This window comes from Cervus canadensis, chromosome 6, assembly GCF_019320065.1.
Source record: "Cervus canadensis isolate Bull #8, Minnesota chromosome 6, ASM1932006v1, whole genome shotgun sequence".
In the NCBI taxonomy this organism is placed as follows: Eukaryota; Metazoa; Chordata; class Mammalia; order Artiodactyla; family Cervidae; genus Cervus; species Cervus canadensis.
In genome coordinates, this window is record NC_057391.1 from 42,216,092 (window position 1) to 42,229,420 (window position 13,329).

At 37.3% G+C, this 13,329-nt stretch overlaps 1 protein-coding gene across 5 annotated transcripts in view; it reads left to right on the forward strand.

Annotated features, from left to right (window-relative positions):
* The window catches only part of CSNK1G1 (casein kinase 1 gamma 1), a 161,659-nt gene that overhangs the window by 48,844 nt on the left and 99,486 nt on the right, over positions 1 to 13,329 (forward strand). For all 5 annotated transcript variants that reach the window (XR_006270026.1, XM_043471701.1, XM_043471700.1 and 2 more), the window contains one exon: positions 6,577 to 6,967. Coding sequence is in view for 4 of the 5 variants with exons in the window: in XM_043471701.1 (XP_043327636.1) it covers positions 6,790 to 6,967 (178 nt within the window). In the remaining variant the exon portion in view is untranslated. The remainder of the gene's footprint in view (positions 1 to 6,576; positions 6,968 to 13,329) is intronic.

Sequence of the window (13,329 nt, forward strand, 5' to 3'; positions counted from 1 at the left end):
CAGAAAACTAAGATCATGGCATCCGGTCCCATCACTTCACTGCAAGTCAATGGGGAAACAGTGGCTAACTCAGTTTTTTTGGGCTCCAAAATCACTGCAGATTTTGGTTGCAGCCATTAAATTAAAAGACACTTACTCCTTGGAAGAGAAGTTATGACCAACCTAGACAACATATTAAAAAGCAGAGACATTACTTTGCCAAGAAAGGTCCGTCTAGTCAAGCCTATGGTTTTTCCAGTACTCATGCATGGACATGAGAATTGGACTATAAAGAAAGCTGAGCACCGAAGAATTGATGCTTTTGAACTGTGGTGTTGGAGAAGACTCTTGAGAGTCCCATGGACTGCAAGGAGATCCAACCAGTCCATCCTAAAGGAGATCAGTCCTGAATGTTCATTGGAAGGACTGATGTTGAAGCTGAAACTCCAATACTTTGGCCACCTGATGCGAAGAGCTGACTCATTGGAAAAGACCCTGATGCTGGGAAAGATTGAGGGCAGGAGGAGAAGGGGATGACAGAGGATGAGATGGTTGGATGGCATCACCGACTCAGTGGACATGAGTTTGGGTAGGCTCCGGGAGTTGGTGATGGACATGGAGGCCTGGCAAGCTGCAGTCCATGCGGTTGCAAGGAGTCAGACATGACTGAGCAACTGAACTGATACTGATGAGTACATCAAAATAATAAATACTACCTAGGAATACATTTAATCAGCCAAGTAAAAGATACGTACATTGAAAACTATAAGACATTGAAAGAAATTGAGACACAATACAAAGACACATACAAATAAATGGAAAGATATTTTGTACTCATTAACTGGAAGAATTAATCTTGTTAAATTGCTCATACTATGTGATCCCATGCAATCCTTATCAAAATCCCAATGATACTTTTCATAGAATAAAATCAATCCCAAAGTTTGTATGGAACACAGAAGACCCCAAAGAGCTAAAGCAATCTTGAGAAGGAACAATAAAACTGGAAGTATCACATTTCCTGACTTCAAATTGTAATACAGAAGTTACAGTGATCAAAACAGTATGGTGGTATTGGTAAAAAATCAGACACATAGATCAAAGGCACAGGATCGAGATCCCAGAGGTAAACCTATGCATATATGGCCAATTAATTTCCAACAAGGGAGCCAAGAATATACAATGGAAACAGGATAGTCTTTTCAATAAGTGGTAGTGGGAAAATTGGACCCCTGTCTTAAACCGTACACAAAAACTCAAAATGGATTATAGACTTGAGGGACTCCCCTAGCGGTCCAGTGATTAAGAGTCCACATTTCCAATGCAGGGGACACAGGTTTGATCCCTGGTTGGGGAGATAAGATCCACGTGCCGTGCAGCATGGCCAAAAGATTTTTAAAAAATAGATTACAGATTTGATAAGATCTGAAACCATAAAACTCCTAAAAGAAAACATAGTTCATAAGCACCTTAACATTGGTCTTAGCAGTGATGTTTTTTTTAGATTGACACCTAAAGCAAATGCCTCAAAAGCAAAAATAAACAAGCTGGATTATATCAAACTAAAAAGCTTTTGCATAACAAAGAGATCCATCAATAAAATGAAGAGTCGGTACTTCCCTGGTGGTCCAGTGGTTTAGTATCCACCTTCCGATGCTGGGGATACAGGTTTGTTTCTTCATCAGGGAACTAATATCCCACATGCCATGGGGCAACTAAGCCCACTTGTTTCAAATACTGAACCCGCATGCCACAGCTACAGTGCCTACCTGCTCTGGATCCCACATGCCACAACTAAGACCCAACAGAGCCAAAAATAAACATTTATTAAAAAATGAAGAGTCAGCCTATAGAATGGGAGAAAATATTTGCAAATCAAGTATCTGATAAGGGATTAATATCTTAAATACATTTTTTAAAAGCTCATACAACTCAGGGAAGAAAATCAGATTTTAAAATGGGCAGAGGAACTGAATAGACATTTTTTCAAAGGAGACGTACAGATGGCCAGCATCATGTTGAAAAGGAGCTCAGCATCACTAATCATTAGGAAAAGGCAAGTCAAACCCACAATATGATATCACTTCATACCCATTATGGCTGTCATCAGAAATACAAGAGATAAGTGTTGACATGACTGGAGAAAAGTGAACCTTTACGTGCTGTTGATGATAATGTAAATTAGTGTAGCCACTGTGGTAAGCAGTACGAAGGTTCCATTGTTGGGTATAGGGCTTCTCTGGTAGCTCAGCTGGTAAAGAGAAGGGAATGGCTACCCACTCCAGTATTCTGGCCTGGAGAATTCCATGGACTGTATAGTCCATGGGCTTGCAAAGAGTTGGACAGGACTGAGCGACTTTGACTTTCTGTTCAGTGTATATCCAATGGAAAGAAAATTGTTATCTTAAAGAGATACCTGCACCCCCGTGTTCTTTGCAGCATTATTTACAATAGCCAAGACGTAGAAACAACCTACGTGCCTGTCAACAGATAAATGAATAACCACATGCCTGACACACATACAGGGACTTTCCAGATAGCTTGGTGGTAAAGAATCCACCTACAGTGCAGGAGACGTGGGTTTAATTCCTGGGCCAGGAAGATCCCCTGGAGAAGGAAATGGCAATCCATTCCAGTATTCTTGCCTGGGAAATCTCATGGACAGAGGAGCCCTGTGGGCCACAGTCCATGGGGTCACGAAGGAGTCGTACATAACTTAGTGACTAAACAACAACAGTAACACACAGAGAGAGGAATATTATTCAGCCATAAAAATGACATCCTGTCATTTGCAACAGTATGGCATTATGCTCAATGAAATAAGTCAAACAGCTAAATGCAAATACTGTGTGATCTTATCTGTGGAATCATAGAAAAGGAGAACAGACTGATGTAGCCAGAGATGAGAGTAGGGGACGGGGGCTGCAAAATGCTGAAGGTAAATTAAAAGATAGAAGCTTTCAGTTACAAGATAAATAATTTCTGGGGTGGGTACAGCATGGGATCTGTGGTTAACAATACTGTGTTGTATATATCAAAGTTGCTAAGAGAGTAGATTTTTAAAGTTCTCATTATAAGGAAAAAGTTGAATCTGTCTGGTGATGGATGCTAACTTCTTCTGATAATTATTTTGTAATACATTCCTGTATCTAATCATGTTGTATACTGTAAACTAATACTAATATATGACTAATGTGTGTCAGTTGTATAGCAATAAAGTTGGAAAACATAATTATCAGGTGGGAATATATTGATCATTGAGAGTTGGAATAGTAAGAATGGGAGAAGTTAATAATTGGAATTTGTGGAAAAAAGAAAAATTAATACCAGAACCAAGACACTTCTTTGAGAAAGATCTTCAGTGTTCTTCTTACTTGCTGCAAGTAATAAATTCTTCCTTCTCCCCGAAAAAAAAAACAACTAACCGAAATGAGAATCTGTAAACTTTGTTCTTCCCTTCAGTAATAGCACTCCCATAATGTATTTTGGTTAAATAAAAAGATTTTGATCATTCATTAGGTTAATTAAAGTGAGAGTCTTATTGGTGTCCCTTAAAAAAAAAGTTAGAATGAGTATAAGCATTTTGTTTTTACTTAAATTTTAGTATACTTTTAAAAATTGCCACTATTTTTGATAGTTTTTTTAAGCACACATGCAAGCACATTCACGTGTGCAGATATCATTTTTACTGAATGTTTACTGAATACTTTCTTTGGGTGTGAAATGTATATATATAGATAGATAGATAATTGTTCAGTCATGTCCGACTCTTTGCGACTCCATGGACAGCAACCTTCCAGGCTCCTCTGTCCTCGGGGATTCTCTAGGCAAGAGTGCTGGAGTAGGTTGCCATACCCTCCTCTAGGGGATCTTCCTGACCTAGGGTTCGAGCCCAGGTCTCCCACATTGCAGGCAGATTCTTTACCATCTGAGACACCAGGGAAACCCATACTGCCCTTGAAATTTATCCTGTGTTCTAAACATCATATTAGGCTTTGATCTCATTCTTTGAGAGCTTACAGGGGGAATTTCAGATTTGTTACAGGCACTTTTTGTTGGCAACTTTCTACACAAGGGGAATTTTGTTGGGGGCTCTGCAAAGAATTTTCATCTTCACCAAAAAAAGAGATGCATGATGAGAAAATCCTGCTATTGCTCTTTCATTTCTGTTTTGGACGCTGATATGGGAAGTGATACCTGATGCTGAAATTTGTGACCAGGAGGCTGCAAGCATTAGGACCAAAGCCAACTTGTATTAATGAAGGAACAATAGAAAAGAGAGTCTGGTCACTTTGGAGATTCTTTAAACATACTCTTACCGTATGATCCAGCTACACTCATAAACAATTTCATCTGTAAATTACATCAGGAGAGAGAAATTTAGAAGCTTAACAAAGTCCTGTCATGACTATCAACAAAGAATGTGTGTGTTTTGACTTTAAAATTTAAATATGTTCCTCATTTTTTACAATGCCAGTATATGAGAATCTAAAATAACAAGTTTTAAATCAGGGGGAGAAGTGAACACAAATGAAAAATACAAAGAGTAATAGACAAGGTAGTACAGTTTTCCAAATCTTAAAAATGAGACTATTATAGCAATGATAATTGATGAAGCTTTAGGGGATTAGTTCAGTGGTCAAAAGTGTCTGGACAAGCTAAAACATCCTTAACCTGTTCTTAGAAAAATGTATGATATAAGGGAAGAGAGTATATGTAGCCTGACAGTTTTTCATATGTAGACACATGACCACCTGTTAAGATGGGACTGTTTAAATAAAACATCTTAAATTGTGTTTCTCTCTCTCTCTTTTTTTTTTTTTTTGGTCACATTACAAGGATTGCAGGATCTTAGTTCCCCAACCAGGAGTTGAACTCACGCCCTCGGCAGTGAAATCACCAAGTCTTAACAGCTGGACCTCCAGGGAATTCCCCATTTCTCTTTCTTTACTCATCTTGTTTGAGGGACCTTGGGTAGACAACAGAAATAATTGAAGGCTATTTGATTAAGTTGTAATAAGAGAAAGTAATAAGAAATATAAATTCATAATGTTGTTTATGTAGGAAGCCCAGTAATTGTTGACCTATTCTTACCACCCTGCTTTTTTACCTTAACAATATATGTTATGAAAGTAGACATATAATTTCCTGAATTCGGGGAAATACATTATAATGATTGTTAGCATTACAGAAGCATAAAGTCATTATGCAGTATTAATAATGGAAAGAAAAACAGAAAAGATGGAAATAAACAGTTTAACTACTATAATGAAGTAAACCTTGTATTCTGGGATCATGTGCCCATTTGTAAATTCAGCTCACAGGTTTGTGTCTGTTCCTGTACTAGGGAATTAGTGGTGTCTGTAAGAAGCTTATACAGTCTAGACGTACTTACTTTCTTGTATTACGTGTAATAATAACCAAGCAGTTCTAATTTTCTTCTTCCTTAAAATTTTAAGGTAAATCTTTAATGAAAGTGAAATAAAAGTATGTGTTTAGTCTGTGATTGCTGTGACACAATATTCTGTGACAACAGTATATTCTTTTATTAAGGAAAATCACCTAGATTTTCAAAAATTAGTGTTGAAATTACCTCATTGTAAACTTTGTCTTGGGCTTAGTGTCCTGAATTGAGAAACTGGAGAGTTCTGAAATGGATGAGTTTTAAGATTTTTTGTTTCTCAGATTTATTTTCGCTTGGAGGTCGTGCAAAGGATCTACTTCAGTCACTCTGTTATTTATACTCAGTCCACAATGAAAACTAGACCAAAAGTTGAGCTTTCCAGAAATTTAGTGTTGGACTACTTTGTAGCACTAGGGTTTTGGAAAGGCCTTTATAGAAGTGGTGCCTCTGGAGGTGTTAGTTGCTTTTGGGCTTCCCAGGTGGCTCGGTGGTAAAGAATCCACCTGCCTATGCAGGAGATGCAGGAGACATAGGCTGGATCCCTGGATTGAAATGATCCTTTGGAGGAGCAAATGGCAACCCAACTCTAGTATTCTTGCTTGAAAAATTCCATGAACAGAGGAGCCCGCTGGGCTGCAGTCCATGAGGTCACAAAGAGTCAGACATAAGTGAGCGACTGAGCACGCACATTCACGCACTGTGTCAATCAGTAACTTGTTTTGGATTTTGTGATTGTTGTTAGTGCTTGATAAATGGTGGGGATGGAGGAGGGAGACAGTGGGTAGATAGTGGGTTCATTTCTGATAGATTCTGTCCAAATTAAAAAGAAGAGCTTTTAATCGCCCTCAGTTTATTTAATTTAGTGGAACCCCACCATATTTTTGTTAGCCAGTGATGAAAAAGCCAACAAATAACTTTCCTTTGAGTGATATGAAAACACCAGAAGAAAGCATTTTATGTTAAAGGGCTGTGTGTTCCCGTAATTGCCATGGTCTGTAGCATACTGAGTGTGTTTTACCAGGTAAATTACTAGTCCAGATGGCTAAACTTTTGGAGGATATAAAACCCAAATCCATTTCAGGATGCTATCCACTTTGCATAGTTTTGGATAGGATCCATTCTAGTTAGTGGTAACGCTCTTAATTTGTTTTTAAAATACAACTTTTAACTATGCTTTTTTTATTTTTACCTAGGTTACACAATGTTCTCCTATGCTTGAGATCTACAGACTACGTATCCTACAAGAACTAATCAATGGTTTTTCATCTCCTGGAAATAAAAACGTAAATATGGTGCCAGAAGAACTCCTTACCTTACTCTGACGACAGTTTATTCGGCCGTACTTTTATATTGAAGAGACGTATACAGATTCAATTACTTGTGCAGAGACACTGTCTTGTAGGATCATGGACCATCCTAGTAGGGAAAAGGATGAAAGACAACGGACAACTAAACCCATGGCACAAAGGAGAGAACATTGTTCCCGACCATCTGGCTCAACATCGTCTGGGGTTCTTATGGTGGGACCCAACTTCAGGGTTGGCAAGAAGATAGGGTGTGGGAACTTCGGAGAGCTCAGATTAGGTAAGAACTTGGTTCTTATTATTGGTTTAGACTAACAGCAACAGCAGAAGCTGTAATAAGCTTTGATGTGTTTCAAGACATGCAGTTTATAATTTTATGCGATGTTCTTATAATGAGGAACTGTTGTTAAAAGAACTGAAGAATTCATGAAGGTGACTATAGTCATTGTCAGGTGTTATTGGTATCCAAGGTTCATCCCTCTATGTGTGTGATAGGATTTAATATTTTCTGCCAGTGCTGAGATTTTATGATGGAGGGAGATCCGCATGCAGGTAACAGTAAAATGAAGATTCTGATTTAGTTGGTTGGAGAGAGAGCCCTATGTTCTTTTTAACAAACTCCCTGTTGACTGAGATGCTGTTGGTTCTTGAGTCACATTTTGAGAAGGTTTATTAAGGCTTTATTTTAATTCAGACTCTGCCCCTAGTAAAGGAAGAGTAAGTCCTTGCGCACTTACTCTGCAAGGAGATACATCAGTGTTCAGAGAGGTTTTCCAACTGATAACTGTGTTTACATTCCTTCCTGGAAGTTCCAGCATCAGGACTAAGCTAGAGCTCCAGGGAGAAACTTTGCAATTTTTTATTTCCCAACCAAGGAGAGAATTTTTTATTTTGAGAATTAATTTATGTGTGAGATGATGAATAATGATAAAATCAACCAATTTGAAGATGTGAAATTGGGAAGAAGGTACATTGGTTATTTAGACACTTTTTATGACCTTCTCTAGGTGAATGCAGAAGAGAAAATGAAAGATAAATTTGTGATGTCATCAGCTTAGAGATTGTGACAGATCCTTTTTTAGGCTAAAATGTTTTCTTATTTTTCATAGCTGTTGAGGCTATATATTTTATGAAGACCTATTGTAAGAGGCTTTGCCCTCTGAGGGAACAGAGCATGGGAGCTTAAGATAATTTTTGTTGATTACCTCTGCTACTTCTGATGATTTTTCAAAAGAAGATTGAAAAATATCTTCTCATCCCCCCATACAGAGATTCAGCTGCACTAGCCAGAGATCACTGGGTGCAGAATTGAATTTAGGGATGCTGAGAATGAATTTATTTTTACCACTAGAAGACTAGCAGCCTGGAATTTTAAGACCTGACTAGGATAATGAAAGCCTTTTTATATTTAGTGATGTGTTCATGTTCGGGTTAGCTAAGCCAGCAGATGCTACTGAGAATAGGAGTAAGATGTGTAATTTCACACTGCTTGAGTTCCTATCAACTGTTGAGTTGCTTTAGCAGCTAGGTTTGTGAATATTCATTTATATAATGGATTGACTTTGCTCTAGCAACACAGTAGTACTTGAATTAAATAGATGGTAACATAAACATCCACAGAATTACTGCTGAGAGTCAATTTATAATGTATATAAATAAATTCATGCTTTCTCAAAACACCATAAAATTGTTTAGTTTCTATAAGGATGAAGGAAAATTTTGGTCAGTGAAAACTGGAAATGTATTTTGTTTAGTTACTTGAGTCTGGATTTGTACGTATCATCTTTACGTTTACACAAAAATGGAAAAATCTATTTAAGTCGAAGGATAAATTTGTAACCTATGTATATTCTCAGACTGGTAAAGTGTTGTGTTTTATTTCCTGTAATGAAGCTAGGGTAATTATGATGGGTCTCATTTTGACTTGTCTTGTAGTCAGTAGAAAGAACTCATCTTTCTTTTCAAGTGGTTTTATTCTTGTGTGCCAGTGAGGTTTTCATTCGCTCTGGGGCCATTACTGTTAGGGCATTGTATCTGGGAATACTTTTTATTGACAGAAACAAGAAAAGGAACGTTCAGAATCATTTGATATCTTCCTGACAATAGGGTGTGCTATATACTCCATTCCATTGCCCTCTTTCTGTGATATTAGTAAGTAGGGGACTATGCAGATAACAGAAGGTGTAAACTGGAAAATTCTGAACTCAAGAAGGCACAGATAGGCCTCCACCCAGGCTACCATTACAGGGCTGTGCTTTCTTCTCCACATTCATTCTTTCTCTAGCTACACTGTCCCTTTTGTCCCTCAAATAATCAGTTGTGTTCATGGTTCAGAGCTTTTACACCTACAATTCCTTATGTCTATAGAATTCTTTCTTCAAAATTTTGCTTAGCTAATTGCTTCTCATTCCTCAGGCCTCAGCTTTCATGTTACTGACTCAGAGAAACCTGCTGTGACTTCTTTCCACCTCCATTTAAAATAGTACGTTTTTCCCCAGCCTCCTTTTATCCCATCAGACTGCTTCACTTTATTCATCACATTGATCACTGTCCAAAGTTATTTTATTAATATATGTTTACCTGTTAATTGTCTCTTCTTACAGTTGAATATAAGCCCCTGGGAGAGCAGGGGATTCTATCTGTATTGTTTGCTGCTGTTACTTGTGGCATGCATGAAGTGACAGCCAGATGAATAGGAAGCAGAGGGGCAGGGGCAACATGAGCATCTTTGGGTTCCTGGTAGGAGGGGGTCATGGTGGGTAGTGGCCTTAACATTTAGATAGACTCTTGGATTCCAGACAGAGAACCCTCCCCAAAAAGGTGATGATCAGTGTATTTTGGTTCTCTGTAAATCTGTTTCCACCATATCATCCATTTAACAAACACTTCTTGAACATTTACCATCTTGCTAGTCTTTGGGAAAGATATGGAAGATAACAAGGTGTCCTTGTGAATCTCACAATCTGGGGGGAAAGATAAGTTAGGAGTATGGGATTAACATATACATACCACTATATATAAAATATAAAATAATCAATAAAGATTTAATGTATAGAACGGTGAACTTTATTCAATATCTTGAAATAACCTATGAAAGAAAAGAATCTAAAAAAAATGTATGTATAACTGAATCACTTTGCTGTATACCTGAAACAAACATAATATTATAAATCAACTACAGTTAAAAGAATCTCACTGGCTAGTGGTAGAAAGAGAAAAACAGATTACAGCATAAAGTGATAAATATTATAGTAGATTGTGTAAAAATGACACTGGCAGAGAAGGTTAATGAAGGTTTCACAGAAGCGTGTTATTTGATTGAGAGTAGGATAGGACTTCAGTGGTGGGCACAAGCAAGAAGGAGTCTCCACCAGCAGAACGTGTAAGCTCTATGTGCTGTGAAAGTGTTTAGCATAGTGTCAGAGCAGCAACAATTATACATGACTGGGTTGTGGGATGTGAAGTGAGAGAAAAGTAATAGATGAGGCTGTGAGATAGGTTGGGACCAGAATGTGAAGTGTTTGCATGGTATTAAAGCATGTGGACTTTATACTGTAGGCAGTGGAGTAGAACCATCAAGGGTTTTATAAAACCAGACATTATCTGTTTTGTATTCTAGGAAGATAATTCCCAGTGTAAAATTAGATCAGCTAGTAAAGAGGTTGTGGATTTTTGCTCTCACTGTGGTACTCGTCACTTTGAGTTACGTTCCTTCATCTCTCTACTTCAAGATATACTTGATGGTAGTAATTTGCTTTATTGATATTCTCATATGTATTCATATTCTTAATTCCTTTTATGTGTATGACATACAATGGGTACCTAAGTAGTCCAGGTCAGAGGTGACTGGGCCTGCCTTAGCTCTGAAAATGGCACTGAGATGCAGAGGAAGGGACGAATTGGGGAGAGATTTTGGAAGTACACTATAGGCAGGATATGTTTGCCAGTTATTTTGGGGGAAAGGGTCAAAGATGGCTGAGTTTGCCAGGTTGGGAAGACCAAGTGAATGAGGAAACCTTTACCAGAGGTAGGAAACACAGGACCAGAGTAGGCAGTGGGGAAGACAAGTAGTTAGACTTGGTGAATATATTGACTCTGAGGAGTGTGCAGCACATAGGCACAAATATGACTCTGAGACATAGAAAAGTTTAGGCTTCAGATAGGGATTAAGAAATCATCACTATGTAGGTGTTAATGAACATACAATCATGAGTGATGAGATGATGTGGAGCTTGTGTGAGTGGGAGAAAGAGGGTGAATTTAAGGGATGCTAGAAGAGAGAGAGCCTCAAGAACAGAGAAGTTGAAAAGTCAAAAGAAGAGTTTCTCGAGCGTTGGAGCGTTAAGCGCAGCCTTGTGCCCTAAGGTTAAACAGAAGAAGCTAATTATTACAGCCTTTGGTCTTTTACTTTTTATATATTTCTGATGAGTCCTTTTTTCCTTCCTTTTCTTTTTTTATGAATGAATGTATTTTGTAACCGGGGAGGGGGGGAAAGCAATAAACAAAAAGCAAAGCAAAAAATGGGCCTTTAAAGGCATATTTTAAAAAAGAAACACAATTCTTTTTAAAAAATTCTACTTAAAAGCATCTCCAAAGATAACCACTAATTTTGTTTAATTAATTTAATTTTCCAGAATTAGAAAATGTTTATCAGGACATATATTAGAAATGCAGTCAAGCTGTGCTATAAACTTGTTTTTAATCACTTAATACAGCATGTACTTTTGTGTCAGCTTACAGATCATGCAGTTTTAATGTCTGTAGTTAGTAATTTATTGGACTTCCCTGGTGGCTCAGATGGTAAAGAATCTGCCTGCAATGCAGGAGACCCAGGTTCAATCCCTGGGTTGGGGAGATCCCCTGGAGAAGGAAATGGCAACCCACTCTTCTATTCTTGCCTGGAGAATTCCATTGGCAGAGGACCCTGGCAGCTACAGTCCACGGGATTGCAAAGAGTTGGACACGACTGCACGTCTGACACAATCTACACAGTACAGTAGTTTATAAGCTGGTCTTAATATACAGATAAATTATTTCTATTTTTAAATTATAAATAATACTATACTGAACATCCTTATAGATGCTTGTAATAAAGACGTCCTTGTAGTCCAAACTTGGTTGATTATTTTCTTAGGATAAGTCCTGGAAATGTACTTTCTATGTCAGAAATACATACATATTTGTGATCTTGTTACATATTGTCAATTTGCCCTCCAGAAAGATAATTTCCCTGATTTCCCTTAACTTTCTGTGTGAGTGTGTATGTGTGAGTGAGTATGTGTGTGTATTTGTTTCTCTACTACAGAAACCTTAAACATTGTTGAGAATCTTTTCATCTATGCTAGTCTGACAGGGGAAAATAGTATCTAGTTAAATTTGTATGTGTTCATGGGTGAAGTTAAACATCTTTACACATTTATTTATATCTCTTCTTATAATCCTTTATGGCCTTTGCATGTTTTTCAATGGAAAGATTATTTCTGTGGAGTCTTACCTATATATATTGCCTCAATAGAAAGGGGAATTTTGAAGGTTTGAGAAAGGAAGATTGATGAAGGATGATTATGGATAAAAGGTAGGAGGACATGAAGGAGTGGAAACAGATCTGCAGGTTGTTTTTTTGTTCACTGTGAAACAATATGGGGAAATATTTTGTGGACTTTTTTTTTTTTTAAGTTTTGAGTCTTTTGCTGAATCAGGTCTGGAAAGAATTGTGTAAACATTTGTTAAAAATTATTGTATTCCTCTAGGACTTAGAAAATATATGTCCCTGGTCTACAAATAACAGCCTTTTTTCCTTCTTAGTTGCAAAAATAAGTAGATAGGTGATTTCATATCCTAATAGGTATGTACCTATGTTTATGGGAGACCCTTTAGACTAAACAGTCTGGCATATAAGTTTTACTAATGATTTTTATCCTGTCTTTGTGAAGTAGGATATTGCTAAAGAATGTTTTTTCTTACACACAAGAAAATGGAGGCACAATTTTGTTCTCTTTCATCTTTGCTGTCTGGTGAAATATGCAAAAGTATGTTAGAACAGAACGATGTTTCTGACAGATGTAAATTGTCCAAGGGTATCAACTTTTCCTGTGACACACTCTTCCCTTCTAAAATAAGACACTTATTTCTGTGACTATAGAGTGTACACGACAACTTCTCTGCATATTGTTCTGTCCTATCTGGATTACTTAACTGTCACTAATGAACTTAAATTGAAATTTGTAACTTCAGCTATTACCAGTCAGTTCTGCTTTTGGCAGTTGTGATCATTACGGTTTATGATTGCATATTATATAAAGCATTTGGTTTCATATTGCATCCCACAAAATCAAGAGAGGAGAATGTCTCTCTGTTACCTTTATACTGAGTTTCCAGTAAGATTTTGTTTAGAAGGTAATGGTTCTGTTGTGTTAAAATTTTTTTGAAAGCATTCATGTGAAAGAATATAGGCTTAAGATAAAACAAGATTTAAAAATATTTCTTTAGATGAAAATAAAATCATTGTAAAATCAAATGTATAGTTTTATAGTCATAGTTTCTTAGGAAATCTTAGCATTTCGAACACATGAAACTTAACCTGTATCAGCCCAGAACCAAGCCAGTCAGCAAAACAGAAAAACTGATACACAGTCAGCCCTC